The 21,631-nt window shown below is 32.5% G+C and overlaps 1 protein-coding gene across 1 annotated transcript; it reads right to left on the minus strand.

Moving 5' to 3' along the window:
* Positions 1–3,804: 3,804 nt before the first annotated feature.
* On the minus strand, positions 3,805–11,221 carry LOC112639537. Its single transcript, XM_025413882.1, has 10 exons — positions 11,122–11,221; positions 10,640–10,738; positions 10,330–10,506; positions 10,057–10,236; positions 9,784–9,963; positions 9,511–9,690; positions 9,307–9,417; positions 5,725–5,877; positions 3,950–4,252; positions 3,805–3,833 (listed from the first exon to the last, which is right to left on the minus strand). Exons 1-10 carry the CDS (start codon positions 11,219–11,221, stop codon positions 3,805–3,807), a joined length of 1,512 nt encoding a protein of 503 aa, XP_025269667.1.
* Between the last annotated feature and the right edge of the window lie 10,410 nt (positions 11,222–21,631).

Genomic DNA, 21,631 nt, shown 5'->3' on the forward strand with positions numbered 1-21,631 from the left:
AAAGGTTAAAATATCTGTCATGTATGCAGTAGACTATGTGAAAGAACATAATGTTAATATCTGTATTATTTATATATGTATAAGTTTACTTCTGTGTTTTCCATGTGTTATACTATCTGTAAATTAATAATTGTACTGTATACTGCATCTTATCGCACATAATATTATATATATCATGACGCCATGATACACGGGAGCGTGTATAAAATGATGTTTTTGAATGATCATTTAATCGCTCCGGGATAGTTTATTAGGCTAATATTACATTTATCGTACGACAAATTTTTTAAGCACATTTATTGGCTGCAGAATAGATAGTTTCTAAAGACTCAAAAAAATAACTATCCCGCAGCCAATCAATATGCTTAAAAAATTTGTCGTACGACAAATGTAATATTAGCCTTAGACATCATTGCCCAATCATAGCCATTTTCCTGAAGAATATAATCATACATATTTCAGAAAAATGGCTGTGATTGATTAATGACATCTAGTAAACTACCCCGGAGCGATTAAACCCGACCATTCAAAAACGTCAAAAAATACGCATTAATGCGTTCAGCAGAAAAAGCTGCTTTGTGACTGTTGTAAAATTTGTGAATCCAATCACAGTCAAGTATGAAGAGAATACTCGACTGTGATTGGTCAATTTCTTAATGCTTAGGGCTTAAATTACCTATTGTAGACGGGACTTGTGGCCATCACACATGAAATTCCATAAGCACGTAAGACGTAAACGTAAGGAAATCGACCAATCACGGTCAAGTATTAGCCCCTCCAAGGGGTCAAAACTCGACCGTGATTGGTCGATTTCCTTACGCTTATGTCTTACGTGCTTATGGAATTTCATGTGCGAAAGCCTTTAGCGACAGAAGTCAACGCAAGCTTTATTTTGTCTTTGTCATTCATTGATTATTGAAAAAGATAGAATGGTACTTGTGTATCCATTTGTGTCGTTAAATGAAAACACCCCTACTCTAGACATGACAGATCATGACAGATTTTCTAATCTCATGAATATTATTATGTATTAATATTACATAATATTTCTAGTTAAACATAGCTATCTATAAGATTTCCATATCTTATTCTTCATCGTACATTGAGAAACCATACTTCAATTCTAACTTGAAAGGTTTAGCAATATGAAGCAAGTTCTTATGTGTATATGGTAAGGTACAATTAAAAGCAAGTATTTTTTATGTTATATTTTTCATATGTTATATATTTTTCATATGTTATATATTATTTTATATATTATATTTATATTATATATTATTTTATATATTCTTTTTTTATATTTATATTTTTATTATATTTATATTTTTTAAATATTTTCTGTTAATAACGATATAAGAGTATATGCAAGAGAAGCTAAATAATTTTCCAATCGTTGTATAATCTCATTTACTATATCAATGGTAGTTAAATTATTAGGCTTACATTGCATATATATATATATATATATATATATATATATATATATATTCTCTTGTATTGTAACTGTCAATGAAAATATATAAAAAATACTTGCTTCTAATTGTATCTTTTACATACATATAATAACTTGTTTTGTGTTGCTAAAATAACAAAACTCTTTCAAGTGAGCACAGAATATGCTTCCTTAATGTTAATTTGTCGAAATATTAAGATTCGGAAATCTTGCAGATATATTTGATATTAAATATATATTGAAGTATTAAAATACCTAGTGATATATGTGAAGTTAAAATATCTGTTATGTATGAAGTAAACTTGAAGGAACGCAATGTCATATATGAACTAGAACATAAAAGAATTCAATTTTAAAATATCTTTATTTATACATATATAAATTATATATTTCATGTGTTTCTTATATATTAAGTGCATATTTCTTGTGTTTCTCTTTGGTTTTCTTTGCGTTTGCTGTCTAAATTAATAATTATATTGCACTTTCTCGCATATAAAATCTCATGACATATTTTACTTACATAAGACATAGTATAACAAATATTGATTAGCATAACAAATAGTAGATTAGCATAACATAACATAATATAGTAGTTATTTTAAAAATATTTAAAAGATATTAGTCTTTTCAAATATTGCACAAATTTTATAAATATTAAAAAGTCGCAATTATAATGATGTTTATACAATGTTAAAAACTACATATCAAAAAATGTTACATGCTATTGAATACCATTGCATTAAATTTTTTATCAATCATATTTTTTTTAACAGATGAAGTTTTTTGATGAGCAAATGTTAAAGTGTGATTATAGTATTATGCTTCAAAGTAAAATTATTTTAAATGTAGTGATTACATTATAACATAGTATGCTTCTTTAAAATAAAAGTTTTAAATTAACACAACAATTAAAGCAATTACCAAAATGACATTGTCCACATGTAGAGTTTTACTGTAAAGTTTTGCCTTTAGAGTTTGCATGTAGAATTTTTTGTTTATTATGTATCCATGTTTTTATTTGCGGCGATGTCCGGTGAAATAAACATTTGTATTTCTTTTTTATTTCTTGAATTTCTCGTAAAGATGGTAACGTTAAGTTCTCCATATGTGTGGCGAATGCTTGAAGAACTGTTTCTCTTTCTTTTTCTGTCGAGCGCGTCCTTTTGGTTTTGCCATAAGGAGATGCTAGAAGAAGAACCATGTATTTTTAAAATAGTGTATACATATTAAAAGCGATAAATAATGAATCACAAAAATAGATATAAATTAAATAAATTAATAAATGATAAAAATATATATATATCAATTAAACAAAGTATGTTAAAATATAAAAATAAAATTTTATTTTATTAGCTTTACATTTTACAATTTAATTATTAATATAATAGAGAGTCATGAAAGAAAATAGTAAAAATTAAGCAAAAATTCTCGATAATATTTATAATTTATATATTTTTAAAATTTTTTCTAAATGATTTTTTTTCAATAGCTTTTCAACACATTCAGCAATTACTACAACACTATCTTGAATAGTCACATTTTAATATTGCTTATCAAAGAAATAAACCTAAGAAAAATATAATTCATAAAATTTATTGTAATGCTATTCAATAGCGTATAACATTTTTTAATATGTAGCTTTTAACGTTGTAAATATCACTATGATTAATTGCAACTTTTTTAATATTTATATATTTTGTTAACATTTATGAAACATTTCTGCAACAGTCGAAGAGACTATTGTTTAGTAATATCTTTGAAGTATTTTTAAAATAAGTGAATTTTAAGTAAAAATTTTCACAAGATATTTTTAAAATCAAATGTTAACCTAATATATATATTCTCTGTATTTATTGTATACACAACCAAAATATAAATTTTAATAAATTTTAAAAATTAAATTTTAATAAATTGATGTAAAATACTTACTGGATCTCTTCCGTTTATTATTTTTTTGTATTTTGTTAGTAATGCTATCATCAGATGCATTATATGAGGATGTATCTGAAATAAATATTTTGTTGACATTAAAAACAAATTTCGAATAAATATGCGCAAGGTGAAAAATTGAACTTGTTACAATCTAACATTCTTGAAACTTCCTGCCAAACAATCCAAGCAAGAAATCATTAGTATAAAATTATTATTTCAATAACATTTTATAACAAGTAATATTTTTAAGTAGCAGTTCTTAATATTATACATAATATTGTGAATAATATTTAATTTAAACATTAAACATAACATTTCTAGACTATGATTTTAATAAAATTAATAAAATATTAATTTTTCGACTTATAAATTATAAGTTTTATTAATCGTCAATATTATTTTAACGATTTTAAAGTATTTTATGTTTCTTTTTCAAGATCATGTGTAGCTATAAATTAGATATTGTCATATCTATAGATATCAAAAATATTATGTAACATTTAATTTTTCACCTCGTATATTTCCTGTTAGATAAAAATAGAGAATTAGTTCTAATATAATTACTTAAAGAAACATTCTGTTTGTCCATTATTATGTCGTTATTATTCTCATCTTCTCCATCTTCGTATTCGCTATCTGATGAAGATTCGTTTAAATCTTGTTCATTACCTTGGACTGCCTCTAAATATTGCGAGATTTTAAGAATATCTCTACTAGCTAGAGATTGTCTATAATGCTCTCGATGAATTTTTTCTGCGTGTCCCATGAATGTAGCTAAATCGGAAACATCGATATCATTCAGATTCAATTGTATACAATGAGTTGCTACGTGTTTCCGTAAAATCGTGCCGCGTAAACTTGATGATTCTATTGCATTGCATTCGCTTGAGAATTTACGCATTAAAATGCAAGCTCTTAGGTACCTGTACCTATTTTTGTTAGAACCGCGTAATCCAAAAAGATACGGATTTTTTTCAGACACTTTGGCTTCTTTACGAAATTTTAAAATTATATGAATACATTTAAGCAGCTCATTCGTCAATGACACCGGCACAGTACGTCCTAATTTTCCTCTTATGCAGAATCGACTATAATTTTCTGCTATTTTTCGATTCTCTTCTGATAATGATGTATATATCACTGTACATGTTTTTATTTATTCTTTCATTATTTTTGAAGTCTTCAATTAATATTAATTAATATTCGTTCTATTTCTCCTGCTCGTCGTCTGTTGAATACATGGATTGACGTTAGTGTTGCCTCTGCTAGAGAAATCCAATTTTTATAAGAAAAAGACTTTTCTAATGCAATGTAATTATTTTCTCGTACTTTTTTCAAATGTTTATACAATTTTTGAATATCTTGCATTGATGGTAGATTGATCTTTTTACGTCTTTTATGAGCTGACTGCGTTTCGATTACAGTTTTATTAACACTCGTTCCAATATGTACGATCAATAATTTTAAAAAATCTTTCACTAATTTCTTTTTTTCAGAATCATCTGCCTTTATATATTCTGTAATAAGTAGATTTCCTATATGCTTCAGCAATGTTGATATATTAGCCGCTACCGCTGGAGTTTTATACATATTTTCTTTATTATCGTATCCTGCTACTACATTTATTGCAGTAATGCAATCATCGTACACTTTTGGATGATAGAGTGACTTAAAATCTTCAATATTTGAATTAATTTTTTTTAATGCTAAAAGGAATCGTCCAAGAACGCGCAATCTTGCACGTATCATATCGTGTTGATGTTGTGCTTTATATTTAATGCATAGTTTATTTGCATACAATATTAATAATTCATCATAGCGTATAATCCTTGTTATTTCATCTTCCCTCATTACTGGGAATACTGTTTTCGCTAATGTTTCATTTGCCATATGGTGTATTCTGCGAGTCACTTTTCTGCCCATAACCATGATGCATTTATTTTTGCTGAAATCTTTTTTAAAGCATTTTCGAGAATGATGCCTTATTGTTTGTTTTGCAAAAAAACCTTTACATTTTCCACATGCTATAAAGTCTGTAGCAGATTTATTATGTTTTTCATTAGGACGTCTGCATACAATAAGTTTTCCATTATTAACTTCTGAGTTTATGTTAAATTTGAAATTGCCATTTCTTCGAATGATATCTATTATTTTTTTTCTTTCTGTGTTGCCTTTAGGTAACATGGCGAACTTTTTAACCTCAGGTTCATTGCGGTGTACAGTTTCCAAGTGACGTGAAAGTTGTGTTTGTAATTTCAAGCAAAAACAAAAATAGTTTTGTTTACTTTTTGTATTAGATTTCTCTACGTACATATTTTTGTCGTTGCATGCAAATATACCAGACGAAACATCTACACTTGATGCTGAGGACACAGTTGTATTTAATATTTCTAATTTTTTTTTCTGCTGTGTCTGTTCGTTATATTCCAATGAACGTAGTTCATCTTCAGATGGCAAATATTTCGATTCACTGCTATTATCATCGTTAACATCTAAGATATAAATGTAAATTAAATAAATACATGCATTAACATATAGCTGTAATATCCTTGATTTAGATGCATCTTATAAATATATTAATATTTGCTTATATTTTTATTATCGTTCTCTCAAAATTTTTCAAATGACACTACAAATATCATTAGAGAAATAACATTATAAATGTTATAAAATTAAATTTCATGGGAAACTATATATGTATTATATGTACATTCACGATTAATCATTCATCCCATTTTAGATCTAATGAAACTAATCTAAAGGATGTGTATTCTAATATATCTGTAAGATTTATACATGTGCATAGAGCTCATATGTATAAAGGCCCTTGGCACAATGCTAGGCAATAGGCAATAAGAACAGAAATAGTATTTATTCTCTGCTGATTTAGAATGGAGCGAATTATCAATCATAAGTGTATATAACTTTTAATATAAAATTTTAGGTTTAATTAAATCTATTTTTTTACTTTTCTTATAAAATCTTATTTTATTTATGGTATATATATATGTAAATATGTTGCAAATAAACAAGAAACTGTACAGAAAATGAAAAACAAAAGTAATAATATATTTTATATTTATGTATGTATTATTCAAAACATAACATGTAACTGCAAAAAATTAAAAAAATCCAATTTTAATTTGGATATTCATGTTTATATTATGCATCAAAATCAAGGTCATGACAGCTATAATTCTTTTATTTAATTCTTTTGTAATTTCTTTTATAAAGTTGTCTATTATTATGCTATCACTATACAGAGAAACACATGTGCATTATACAGATTCTTAAAACTTTTAGCAGATAGTTTGTTACATTATGTATTAAATTTTGTATAAATTATTCGTAAACTTATTTCTTTTAAAAATAGTCAGATATGATATGACAGTTTTGCAGACAATATTATAATGGCTACTCTCATTGCAAAAGAATTAAAATAAATTAATAATAATGTAGATTAATCGATATAATTTACATTAAATAACACATGAATAATTTTTAAAAAACCATGTACATACCATGCAATGTAGATATTGGGGATAGTATTGCAGAATGTTCTGAAGATGATATAGGATTAATGTTTTCTTTATCGCACGTTGTACTTTGAATAGAAGGTATACACACATCTATCAAATCAGCATCTGTCAAATCTTGTAAACAGAAATATGATTATCAAATCGGAAAACTAATCAATAATAACATATGAAAAATTTAGAAAGCAGCCGCATGGTTATAAACAAATAATTAAATATGTTAGAAAAGTATTTATATATATTTTTAATTAAAATTGTCATAATTTTTAAAATTACATTTTTACATTATTACTATATATTACGTAATCTGAGAGCACTCTTCAACATGGCAAAATAAAATATTTACTAAATATTTATGTTTTTAACAAATGTTTAAACTTGATTAATACGTTAAAAAATCTATGCAGTATTTTAATAGTAATTATTGTGAAATATTCTATTTTTTGTTTACAAATAAACATAATTTTCAAATGTTCTTTGTACATTAATTACAAAAATCGATATACAATAATCTACATACCAATATTACTGAAATTTAATTTTTTCGCACAATTATTTAAATTGGTAGATGTGACATCATAACACATATCTGAAAATAAATTTATAAATATGATAGAAATAAATATTTATTACAACATAGAAAATAATGCATTTTCATATATTAGATGTTTAACTTTAATTGATGTAACTGACTTATCGGAATTGTTATTTATGTTAAAAAATACATTATTTTATTTAAAAAATTATAGAAACAAACTTGAATTTCACAAATTTTTTTAGATCATTCAAAACTCAAATACATATCACAATCTCGTGATCTCCTTAAAATTAAATTTTGTCTAAAACATTTTTTGATCTGGAACGATTTTCGAGATAATCAGTTGTATTATTTAAAATTAGAACCTCTATATGTAACAATTAAAAATTACTAAATATTAAGTGCCATATGCAAATTTCAATAAAGAATCCATTTTGTATAATAGATAAAAGAAATAATAGAGACGAAAGTATTAATTAATGTTAAAAAAATTTACCTAAAGCTATTAAAATTTCAGAATTGTCTAGAAAATTATAGTTTTCGCTTTGCGTATCAGCTCTCTCTTTGTTGTTTCCATTTTCATCGATAAAGTTTGTCGCTGTCACAAAACTATTTCCTAAAACTGACAAAATTTGAAATTGTAATCACACAATAATTATTATAACCTAGTAGTTACACAAATATTTTGTAATCCGCTTCCGCGGTGTGAGGAAACGTTTAATCTGATTATACTTAGTTAATAGTATTGTTCTGCATTGATTTTTAAATTCGATATTAATATAACTCTAAGCTTTGCTCATAAAATAGGATATAGTAGAAGAAATATATATATAGAACAAGAGAGAATCTTTGGAGGACTGATATTGAAATACTTTTAAGAGAGTTTTTATAACAATTTTTATACTTTCTATTGCATTAGAAGTATTAGATGGTAGTTTTTTTATCACTATTATTTATATATTAGTACATCAATAAATTTTGTCGATGAAAATAGAAATAACAAAGATCGATACACAAAGCAAAGATTGTGAATCTCTGGGAAATATTGATGTTCAAAGACTAGAATATATGACTTTTCTAATGTCCATAATTTGTGTAGCTCTAATTGATGTGGCTCTCAGATCAGTATTGCATTCTTCATGGATTTATGTCTAACGTTTTGTGAATAAATCCATGAAGAACACAACATCAATCTGAAATCAGATCAAAAATTATACAAATTATTAACATTAAAAAAACTCATTTATTCTTTAAATATCAACATTTCTTAGAGATTCACATTCTTTATTTTGTGTATTAATCTCTGTTGGTTCCATTCTCATCAATAAAACTAATCGATGTTAATATTTAATATAAATTTGACAAGAAAAACAATTCATCTAATATTTTTAATGAAACAGAAAAAATGTTATGAAAAAATTAATGTTATGAAAACTCATTTAATGATATTTTAATATCAACGATTTCCAAAGATTCTCGAAATTCTTTCTGGATGTCTTTTCATTGTTTCCCTTATCATGGACAAAGCTCAGAATTATATTAATACATAATTTAAAAAATAAAAAACAAATATACTTATGACGCAACAGAGATTATTAATATAATCAAGAAAACTTATCTAATGATATTTCATCGTTTTCTAAACATTCGTAGCCTTTTCTTTCTGCAATAATCTCTTTGGATGTAATTTCATTGACAGATCTTATTCTTGTATCAATATCTAGTATAAAAGTAAAAAACAGAACTACATTATTATCTAACTGATAAAATATATAATTACAATAATAATAATTATGATAAGCTTATATGATAAAATAACAGTCATGAATTTTGTTGAGGAAACATACCTAATGCTATTTCAGCATTGTCGTTTCGTAAAGATTCACAGTCTTCGCTTTGTACAACAATCTCTTTGCTGTGTATATTTTTATCAATAGATTTTAATCTTGTATTAATACCTGAAATAAAAATAAAAAAAAAGAATTACATCATTATCAAATACTTATAATAAAATAACAGTCATGAAATTTGATAATATTAAGAAATCTAACCTAATATTATATGAGCGTCATCATTTCTTAAAGATTCAGAGCATTTTCTTTGTGCAGCAGTCTCTTCGCTGTGTGCTATATCAGTGTCACTTCTTCCCAAAGATTCACAGCCTTTACTTTCTACAGCAATCTCGTTGTTGTGTATATTTTCATCAATAGATTTTAATCTTGTATTAATACCTAGAATAAAAGTAGAAAAAAAGAATTACATCATTATCAAATACTTATAATAAAATAACAGTCATGAAATTTGATAATATTAAGAAATCTAACCTAATATTATATGAGCGTCATCATTTCTTAAAGATTCAGAGCATTTTCTTTGTGCAGCAGTCTCTTCGCTGTGTGCTATATCAGTGTCACTTCTTCCCAAAGATTCACAGCCTTTACTTTCTACAGCAATCTCGTTGTTGTGTATATTTTCATCAATAGATTTTAATCTTGTATTAATACCTAGAATAAAAGTAGAAAAAAAGAATTACATCATTATCAAATACTTATAATAAAATAACAGTCATGAAATTTGATAATATTAAGAAATCTAACCTAATATTATTTGAGCGTCATCATTTCTTAAAGATTCAGAGCATTTCCTTTGTGCAGCAGTTTTTTCGTTGTGTGCTATATCAGTGTCATTTCTTCTCAAAGATTCACAGCCTTCACTTTGTACAGCAATCTTGTTGCCGTGTATATTTTCATCAACAGATTTTAATCTTCTATTAATATCTGAAATAAAAATTAAAGAAAAGAATTACATCATTATCAAATACTTATAATAAAATAACAGTCATGAAATTTGTCAGTATTAAGAAATCTCACCTAATATTATTTGAGCGTCATTGTTTCTCAAAGATTCAGAGCATTTTCTTTGTGCAGCAGTCTCTTTATTGTGTACTATTTCAGTGTCATTTCTTCCCAAAGATTCACAGCCTTTGCTTTGTACAGCAATCTTTTTGTATGTATTTTCATTAATGGACCTTATCTTCGTATCAATATCTAATATAAAAGTAAAAAACAGGATTACATTATTGTCAAATTGATCAAATATATAATAAATATCATAATAATTATAATAAACTTATATGATAAAATAACAATCATGAAATTTGTTTATATTAAGGAAACTCACCTAATGTTATTTCACTTTTTCCCAAAGATTCACAGCCTTTGCTTTGTGCAACCTCTTCACTATGTATATTTTCATTAGATTTTATCCTTGTATTAGTATCTGAAATAAAAGTAAAAATAGAAGAATTACATCATTATCACACAAATACTTATAATAAAATACAAGAGTCATAAAATTTGCCAATATTAAGAAAGCTCACCTAATATTATTTGAGCATTATTATTTCTCAAAGATTCAGAACATTTTCTTTATGCAACAGTCTTTTCGTTGTATGTTATTTCATTTTCAGTATCACCTTTTCTCAAAGATTCACAGCGTTTGCTTTGTACAGCAGTCTCTGTCATGTATATTTTCATCGTTAAATCTTGTCCTTGTATCCATATCTAATATAAAAGATAAAAACACAATTATATATTACTATCATATACATATTATTATCATATGATAAGATAACAAAATTTACCAATATTAAGGAAACTCACCTAATGATATTTGTGCATCACCTTTTTCCAAAAATTCATAGCTTTTACTTTGTGTAACAGTCTCTTCTTTGTGTATATTTTCTTTGGCAGATCTTATCATTGTATTAATATCTAATAATAGTATAAAAATAAATAACATCATTACATTCCCAGCAAATACCAAGTAATAGTTATATAATTATTAGTTATAATTTCTCACTCCACAATATGTGTTATATGTACAATTATATTGTCGAGGGAGAAATTATAACAGTTATATAACTGTCATATACTAACAGTTATATAACTGTTACTTGATATTTGTTGGATTATTATCAAATACTTATGAAAATAAATAATCATGACAATGTTAAAGAAACAATATTAAAGAATTTTACCTAAAGATATTTGAACATCATCCTTTTTTACAGATTTATTTACTTTACTTTTATTTTTAAATCCTTCTACATATTTATTTTGAATTCTTTTACACCTAATATATGGTTTTCCATTATTTATATTTTGCTCTATTTCTTTTAATATTGTTCTATTATCTGAGAAAATAATAAATTTATTTCAATATATTGCTTAATATATTCATTTAATTCATTCTACTTTGCAGAGTTCTAGTTAAATTATTTTTTTAATATTCTTAACTTGGTATAAATAAATCCATTATGATACCGATATAAATTCAATATTTATATAATTGACAACAAATATATATACACTTAAGCCGATATTATACATTTATACATTTATCGTATGACACATTTTTTAAGCATATCGATTAGCTGCAGATTAGAAAATTTCTTGAATTTACTATTTTTTAGTAATATCGATTTTAGCCTTGCTTTAATAACAGTTAATTATAACTCGCATAGAAAAGTTTGAGTACAAATTGGAATTTGAAATTAAAATTTTCCAGCTGAATACATATAAGTATGTATGTACAAGTTATTAAAACTTATTTATAAAGACCATAATTATTAACTCTTATGCCGGAACCGGTAAAGTTTAATACTGGGATTTCAATGCTTTAATTTATAATGAATTTTAAATTCATTATGAACAAAAGCATTGAAATCCCAATATTAAACTTCACCGGCTTAGGCATAAGTTAACATTTACAACTTTCATAAACGAACCTTTTCAATAACATAAGAGCTACGTTGGAAAATGTTACTTACCATTTCTTGCTAAAACGGTTGCTGCGTACTTACGTTTATCACTGTACAACGCTTTGATAATACCTTTATTAATAACAACTTTATTTGATTTACACACGTAATGAATATCGTCATAAAATTTTATTAAGGCGTACATATTGAAAATGAAATTTTCTTATTACTTCTAAAACACGTATTCTTTCCTCAACTCATTACTTCTAAAACACGTATTTTTTCCTCAACTTATGCGTAATATGGCGGTATGGGTACTAAATAGTTTCTTTCCCGCGTTTTCGTATTGTAAAAATGGCCAGCAGGGAGAACCGAATTAAAGACTTGTATTCACGATGCTAGAAATTGGTCCGAGATCTCGATCTGAAAAGTGTAAGTCAATCAACTCGCAGCTTTTACGGAAAAATGCAATTTTATTAGCAATACATTTCTTGGATCGAGATCTCGGATCGATTTCTAACATTGTGTACACAAGCCTTTAACTCTGGCTGCGTTCGTTTTGCACGCTCACGCCCTGTAAGCATCATTCTGTCTTTATTGCACATTGCATATCGAACAAAGATAGAGCGATGCTATCAGCGCTAAAAGCGTCAAAACGAATGCAGCCTCTGTATTATGTTATAAGTTGTGAGTTCGGTTACGGTTGGAATTGACCAATGAGAGTAGCCGGCCGACAAATTGCCTCTACATATGATATGCTGTAAACAATAATTCTATTATGCGTCGTCTACAATGAGATTTTAAGGAGACTTAAGGCGTAAGACTTAAGAAATTGACCAATCACAGTCAAGTATTAAGAGAATACTTGACTGTGAATGGTCAATTCTTTGAGATTTACGCCTTACAACCTTATGCTACGGCCATTGTAGAATGGCCTTTAAGCATCGTCTACAATGGCCGTAGCATAAGGTTGTAAGGCCATAGTCGTAAGAAATTGACCAATCCCAGTTAAAGTTCAGGAGAATAATCAACTGTGATTGGTCAATTTCTTACGACTACGGCCATTGTAGACGACGCTTTAGGGCCGCTTCGACCAAACTCTGATTAACTTAATCGTTGATTAAAGGATTGCCAACATGACAAAATAATTCAGTGTGACCAATTGTATTTCTAACAATATACAGAGAGAAGCCAATATAATTGTAGAAATACAATATATCTATGTTAATATGTCTATGCTTACTATTCAATCATGATTGGTCGATTTCCTTATTGTTCAAGTCTTACTGCTTATATTCAGGTGAAATACCAATAATAGATAAAGCATTGTTACAAACCTGAACTACGTACACGAACTACGTGTGAAAATTGATCCGCTCCATAGGTATTCAGCAGAAAAAAGCTGTTTTGCAATCGTTATAAAATTCGTGAATCTGATTGGCGTATGTTCTTGAATTCAGCCAAAATTAAGAGCATGCACCAATATATATCGCCACATAATTCGTAATTTTTACAACAATTGCAAAGGAGCTTTTTCTATTCCATGTTTGTAATGATGCTTTATTAATGGTATTACACATTATATATGTCATATATTTTATGATAGAGTCAATACATACGCAAAGTTAGGATATTTATTGTGCATGCAGTAGAAAATGTAGAAAAACGTTCTGTTATTTTGTATATGTTTCACAATATGTATAGTGATTTATACATATAATTTTTTATTTTCAACTAATGTTCCCCGGGGACAGGCCCCCGGGGTGCTGATATACAATCAGCGACACTTACGCCGCGCGCAACCTTCAATAATTCATGGGCGGGGATAATCGCCCCCCCCCGCCAGTGGGCCGAGCAACACGCGCGCGGAGGGAGGAAAAACCTCCCCTCTATCATGAACATTTTGATAGTTCCTTTGCCCGGTTGGTTGGCCGGAGCAATTCACATCAATTACCATTGCTCACACCCCCGGGTCGAACGCAAGCGGAAAAAGTCATGAAATTAAAAAGGACCCGGGGCGAGCACGCGGCAAGAAACAAGAAAATAATAAAAATAGGAATACGGATTTCTCACGGCATTCACACTCGTATAAAATACAATAATGTTTTCGCGACATTCACACTCGCTAACTGTTAAGGATTCGCCCTGAATCGCGCATAAAATTATTACCCCCGGTCATACTAGCGCCATCCGTTTGCGCGCTATCGAACCCGCGTTCACGTACGCCGTTACTGTTTTTCAAAAATCATCCAGGATCCGCGTGATCACGCGAAATAATACACGGTCCTGGCCAATAAACAGGCTTACATATCACGCGATCTGACGTAATGATCAGGGATACGTCGAGTTCCGATCATACGATCCGTGATCAAATCTTTATCTATCGGGAGAAAGGCTTTCTCCCCGAGAGTCTTCCGTTTTCCATCATAGTGATCGGAGCGTCATACGGAGAGTAAAAATAGTGCAAATTCGAGAGTTCGCGATAATCTTAACGAGCAAAGTTAAGATTCATTTCATTAGTCTCACGCGTGCGAAATCCTTCAACCGCGAGCCTCAATCATTGTAACAGTTTCGCGAAGTAACATTGTGCGCGCCAGTCATCGTGTCCGCAGTGCACGTGAACAGTTCAAACGCGAGTGCCGGGATCTTTCGGAGCGCCTCCACTCTCAGCCAGAGGCGGAGCCTTCGTCGTACCGCCACTCCGTTCAAGCGAACTGGGCGTCTCTCTCGCTCTCCCGCGAACGGCCGATATAGCGCCGTCTCGCTCGCTCTCACGCGAACGGCCGATCTAGCGCCGTCTCGCTCGCTCTCACGCGAACGGCCGATATAGCGCCGTCTCGCTCGCTCTCACGTGAACGGCCGATAGAGCGCCGTCTCGCTCACTCTCCCGCGAGCCGTGAACAGTGCGGTTTCGCGTATTCATAGATAGCCACAAGTCAGTTATCTATCTCAAAATTGGGCGAACCGACGTGTATAGTGCGGTCTCGCTCGAACTCTAGTACGAACGGCATAACGCCGTCTCTCTCGCATTCGTGGCGAGTCGCGTATAGTGCGGTCTCGCTCGACCTCTAGTACGAACGGCATAACGCCGTCTCTCTCACATTCGCGGCGAGTCGTGTATAGTGCGGTCTCGCTCGAACTCTAGTACGAACGGCATAACGCCGTCTCTCTCACATTCGTGGCGAGTCGCGTATAGTGCGGTCTCGCTCGAACTCTAGTACGAACGGCATAACGCCGTCTCTCTCACATTCGTGGCGAGTCGCGTATAGTGCGGTCTCGCTCGAACTCTAGTACGAGCGGCATAACGCCGTCTCTCTCGCATTCGTGGCGAGCCGTGAACAGTGCGGTTTCGCGTATGCATAGATAGCCACAAGTCAGCTATCTATCTCAACATTGGGCGAACCGACGTGTATAGTGCGGTCTCGCTCGAACTCTAGTACGAACGGCATAACGCCGTCTCTCTCACATTCGTGGCGAGTCGCGTATAGTGCGGTCTCGCTTGAACTCTAGTACGAGCGGCATAACGCCGTCTCTCTCGCATTCGTGGCGAACCGACGTGTATAGTGCGGTCTCGCTCGAACTCTAGTACGAGCGGCATAACGCCGTCTCTCTCGCATTCGTGGCGAGCCGTGAACAGTGCGGTTTCGCGTATGCATAGATAGCCACAAGTCAGTTATCTATCTCAAAATTGGGCGAACCGACGTGTATAGTGCGGTCTCGCTCGAACTCTAGTACGAACGGCATAACGCCGTCTCTCTCGCATTCGTGGCGAGTCGCGTATAGTGCGGTCTCGCTCGACCTCTAGTACGAACGGCATAACGCCGTCTCTCTCACATTCGCGGCGAGTCGTGTATAGTGCGGTCTCGCTCGAACTCTAGTACGAACGGCATAACGCCGTCTCTCTCACATTCGTGGCGAGTCGCGTATAGTGCGGTCTCGCTCGAACTCTAGTACGAGCGGCATAACGCCGTCTCTCTCGCATTCGTGGCGAACCGACGTGTATAGTGCGGTCTCGCTCGAACTCTAGTACGAGCGGCATAACGCCGTCTCTCTCGCATTTGTGTCAAGTCGTGAACAGTGCGGTTCGCGTATTCGCAGATAGAATATTCATTCTATCTATATCGGACCAGCGGACTGACGTGTATAGTGCGGTCTCGCTCAAACGCTTATCCGAGCGGCATAACGCCCGTCTCGCTCGCTCTCACGCGAACGGCCGATATAGCGCCGTCTCGCTCACTCTCACGCGAACGGCCGATATAGCGCCGTCTCGTTCGCTCTCACACGAACGGCCGATATAGCGCCGTCTCACTCGCGCTCACGCGAACGGCCGATATAGCGCCGTCTCGCTCGCTCTCACGCGAACGGCTGTTAGAGCGCCGTCTCGCTCGCTCTCACGCGAACGGCTGATAGGAGCGCCGTCTCGCTCGCTCTCAAGCGAACGGCCGATATAGCGCCGTCTCGCTCGATCTCGCTAACAGCTGATCGATAGCTGTCTCGCTCGCTCTCACGCGATCCGCGTAGTGGTGCGCTCTCACCCTTACCTCGCGTCTTGAGACCAGCAAACGTGTATCATTTGTGGACTTTAACAATAAACGGACAGTAATTCGCTCACCGGTCTTACTGTAACACATTAAGTCGCAACTGCAGATCATTTCATTCCTATCAAGTATTCCTTACGCGATCACGCACTGAGAGAGCTTGCGATACCCCCGCGGGATGTGCCGGCAAAGTTCAATCGCGCTTACCCGGTCTTACAAAATTCGCGAATCGAAAGCGCGATCCCGAACATTTTGGTCCTTCGAGCCGGATCGTAAGACTCGAAGTCAGCGTGATAACAATACTGTGAGTGAATTTGAAAGTTTTGACTACTGTCAGTGACAATGAGTGAATTAGTTGAAAATCAGCTTTCGACGCTACGCTTCGTAGCGAAAGCATTGGACAATTTCAAGAAAATTGGCCGGAATTAATCTCACCTCCGCCAAGATACGAAACCGAATGACATCACTCAAGGAAACGTGGAATAATTGCCTGGAAGGACATCGCCTGTTGCTGCAACATTATCCGGAATCAAAACGCGATCTCATCGCTTATTTCCGAGACGAGCAACTGGATCAATACCAGGAAATCTACTTGACAGCACTGGACTACATGTCTGACTGTTTGGAGGAACTGGAACCGTGCGTGAGTCCGCTCCAATCAAGCGACCGATCTGTATCTCATATACAGTCGGAATCCGCGTTATCATTGAGACATTTACCGCCCATTCAATTACCACCGTTCTCCGGTAAAGCCGACGAGTGGGGAACTTTTTCGCGATCGATTCACTGCGTTAATCATAAAGAATCCCGAATTATCCGATTTCGCGCGCATGCATTTTTTGGTCTCAAGCTTGACCGATAAAGCTCGCGATGTTGTAGCGGGTACTTCTGTTACCGCTGATAATTTTGACGTCGCTTGGAAAGCATTAACTTCTCGTTTTGAAAATAAACGTAAACTTGTTGAACTTCACATTGCTGAATTATACAATTTACCTTCGGTTAACAAAGAATGTGCCGCGGAATTGCACGCTTTACGAGATAAAGCCGATCGAGCGCTTTCAGCCTTAAAGCGGTTAAACCGAACACAAGAGGATATACTTAATGACATTTTAGTCTATTTTGTATCGCTCAAGCTTGACTCCGCCACTCGTCGCGCATGGAAACTCAAAACCGGATCGGAATCGACTCCGCCGAATACGAAGACTTGATTACGTTTATATCATCGCGTGCGCTCGCATTAGAGGAATTAGCTCCTTCCGCTGCGAACAAAGGTCGACATACTGTTCAAGCGAACACTGCGACCTTCGCGCGTCAATCTTCCGGTCCGTGTCCAGTCTGTAAGACACCGCATTATCTTAGTAGGTGTCAACAATTTGTAATTAAGAGTCCGAATCAGAGACGCGAAATTGTCAAGAATTCAAATCTATGCTTCAATTGTCTCGGAACGAAACATTCCGTAAAAAACTGCCAAAGTAAAAATACATGTCGCATTTGTCAAAAAAGGCATCATTCTCTCTTGCATCTTGATTCGGCCTCTTCAAGCGATCTAGACGTTACACGAGCGAACACGTCTAGCACCAGCGCAACTATTGATAATCTCGAGCCATCGCAAACCGTCGCGATGTCCGCCGTATGTTCAAGTGCGCCCGTGTCATCCGTATTACTGGCCACAGCGAAAGTAACAGTTCGGTCTCCCGACGGTCGCGTCTGTGAAGCTCGCGCCCTGATCATCTGGTCAGGGCCGAGGTCACTTTTATTTCAGCAAGATTAGCAAGAATCTTGCGTTAACTCGGAAACGAATTTTCGCTCAAATTTCCGCAGTCGGCGGTATCAATGCGGATACATGTCGACATTCCGCTGTCATTGAACTCGCACCTCGCGGAAAGCCTAAGCCAGTTTTCACTACGGTCGCGTATATTCTAAATGCGCTTACTAAATACGCGCCGCGATTATCAGTCTCAGTATCGGATTGGAGATACATAGTAAGACATCAGTAGCAGACGACGATCCCACAGGATCAAGCCCTATTGACGTAATCATCGGCGCCGACATTTACAGTCAAATCATTACGAATGGAATACGGAAAGGTTCCAATCGGGCAACCTATCGCCCAGCGATCTCATTTTGGATGGATTATCTCTGGACCCGCTCAGAATCAAAACGTTTTTGCTCAAACGATTAACGTCTTTCATTGCTCAAGTCGAGCGTGAGTTACGCCGTTTTTGGGAAATCGAAGAGATCCCACGCTATAACATTTTGTCTCCTGCCGAAGAACAATGTGAGAAACATTTTCTTACGACTCACTCACGAATTTCCGACGGGCGTTACGTGGTTCGTCTGCCGTTTAAGACGAAGTTCCCTATCGACATCGGAGAGTCTAGATCAATAGCTATACGGAGACTAACAGCATTAAAAAGGCGTCAGATACGAATCCAGATCTCAAATCGGAATATTCAGCGTTTCTTGAAGAATACGAGCAGTTAAACACATGCAAAGAGTGCTCCTCCAAGCCGCATCTCATTCACCGACGGTTTATCTTCCGCATCATCCTGTGATCCGCGCAACGAGCGCTACCACTAGACTGCGCGTCGTGTTCAACGCGTCCAGCCTCACAACAAACGGTACATCGTTAAATTCACATTTAGAGATCGGGCCTAAATTACAAACGGAAATAACGGCGATCTTATTACGATGGCGGAAACATAAGTATGTTTACATGGCGGATATTGCCAAGATGTACCGACAGATTTTGGTCGACCCTCGTGATCGTGACTATCAACGTATTGTCTGGTATAATCAGGATCAATCGGACATTCAGGATTATCAATTTGTCCACTGTTACGTATGGAACNCATCTCGTTGTTGTGTATATTTTCATCAATAGATTTTAATCTTGTATTAATACCTAGAATAAAAGTAGAAAAAAAGAATTACATCATTATCAAATACTTATAATAAAATAACAGTCATGAAATTTGACAATATTAAGAAATCTAACCTAATATTATTTGAGCGTCATCATTTCTTAAAGATTCAGAGCATTTCCTTTGTGCAGCAGTTTTTTCGTTGTGTGCTATATCAGTGTCATTTCTTCTCAAAGATTCACAGCCTTCACTTTGTACAGCAATCTTGTTGCCGTGTATATTTTCATCAACAGATTTTAATCTTCTATTAATATCTGAAATAAAAATTAAAGAAAAGAATTACATCATTATCAAATACTTATAATAAAATAACAGTCATGAAATTTGTCAGTATTAAGAAATCTCACCTAATATTATTTGAGCGTCATTGTTTCTCAAAGATTCAGAGCATTTTCTTTGTGCAGCAGTCTCTTTATTGTGTACTATTTCAGTGTCATTTCTTCCCAAAGATTCACAGCCTTTGCTTTGTACAGCAATCTTTTTGTATGTATTTTCATTAATGGACCTTATCTTCGTATCAATATCTAATATAAAAGTAAAAAACAGGATTACATTATTGTCAAATTGATCAAATATATAATAAATATCATAATAATTATAATAAACTTATATGATAAAATAACAATCATGAAATTTGTTTATATTAAGGAAACTCACCTAATGTTATTTCACTTTTTCCCAAAGATTCACAGCCTTTGCTTTGTGCAACCTCTTCACTATGTATATTTTCATTAGATTTTATCCTTGTATTAGTATCTGAAATAAAAGTAAAAATAGAAGAATTACATCATTATCACACAAATACTTATAATAAAATACAAGAGTCATAAAATTTGCCAATATTAAGAAAGCTCACCTAATATTATTTGAGCATTATTATTTCTCAGAACATTTTCTTTGTGCAACAGTCTTTTCGTTGTATGTTATTTCATTTTCAGTATCACTTTTTCTCAAAGATTCACAGCGTTTGTTTTGCACTACAGCAGTCTCTTCATGTACATTTTCATCGTTAAATCTTGTCCTTGTATCCATATCTAATATAAAAGATAAAAACACAATTATATATTACTATCATATACATATTATTATCATATGATAAGATAACAAATTTACCAATATTAAGGAAACTCACCTAATGATATTTGTGCATCACCTTTTTCCAAAAATTCATAGCTTTTACTTTGTGTAACAGTCTCTTCTTTGTGTATATTTTCTTTGGCAGATCTTATCATTGTATTAATATCTAATAATAGTATAAAAATAAATAACATCATTACATTCCCAGCAAATACCAAGTAATAGTTATATAATTATTAGTTATAATTTCTCACTCAACAATATGTGTTATATGTACAATTATATTGTCGAGGGAGAAATTATAACAGTTATATAACTGTCATATACTAACAGTTATATAACTGTTACTTGGTATTTGTTGGATTATTATCAAATACTTATGAAAATAAATAATCATGACAATGTTAAAGAAACAATATTAAAGAATTTTACCTAAAGATATTTGAACATCATCCTTTTCTACAGATTTATTTACTTTACTTTTATTTTTAAATCCTTCTACATATTTATTTTGAATTCTTTTACACCTAATATATGGTTTTCCATTATTTATATTTTGCTCTATTTCTTTTAATATTGTTCTATTATCTGAGAAAATAATAAATTTATTTCAATATATTGCTTAATATATTCATTTAATTCATTCTACTTTGCAGAGTTCTAGTTAAATTATTTTTTTAATATTCTTAACTTGGTATAAAATAAATCCATTATGATACCGATATAAATTCAATATTTATATAATTGACAACAAATATATATACACTTAAGCCGATATTATACATTTATACATTTATCGTATGACATATTTTTTAAGCATATCGATTAGCTGCAGATTAGAAAATTTCTTGAATTTACTATTTTTTAGTAA

This window comes from Camponotus floridanus, unplaced genomic scaffold, assembly GCF_003227725.1.
Source record: "Camponotus floridanus strain SB8 unplaced genomic scaffold, Cflo_v7.5 scaffold11, whole genome shotgun sequence".
NCBI classification, from domain to species: domain Eukaryota; kingdom Metazoa; phylum Arthropoda; class Insecta; order Hymenoptera; family Formicidae; genus Camponotus; species Camponotus floridanus.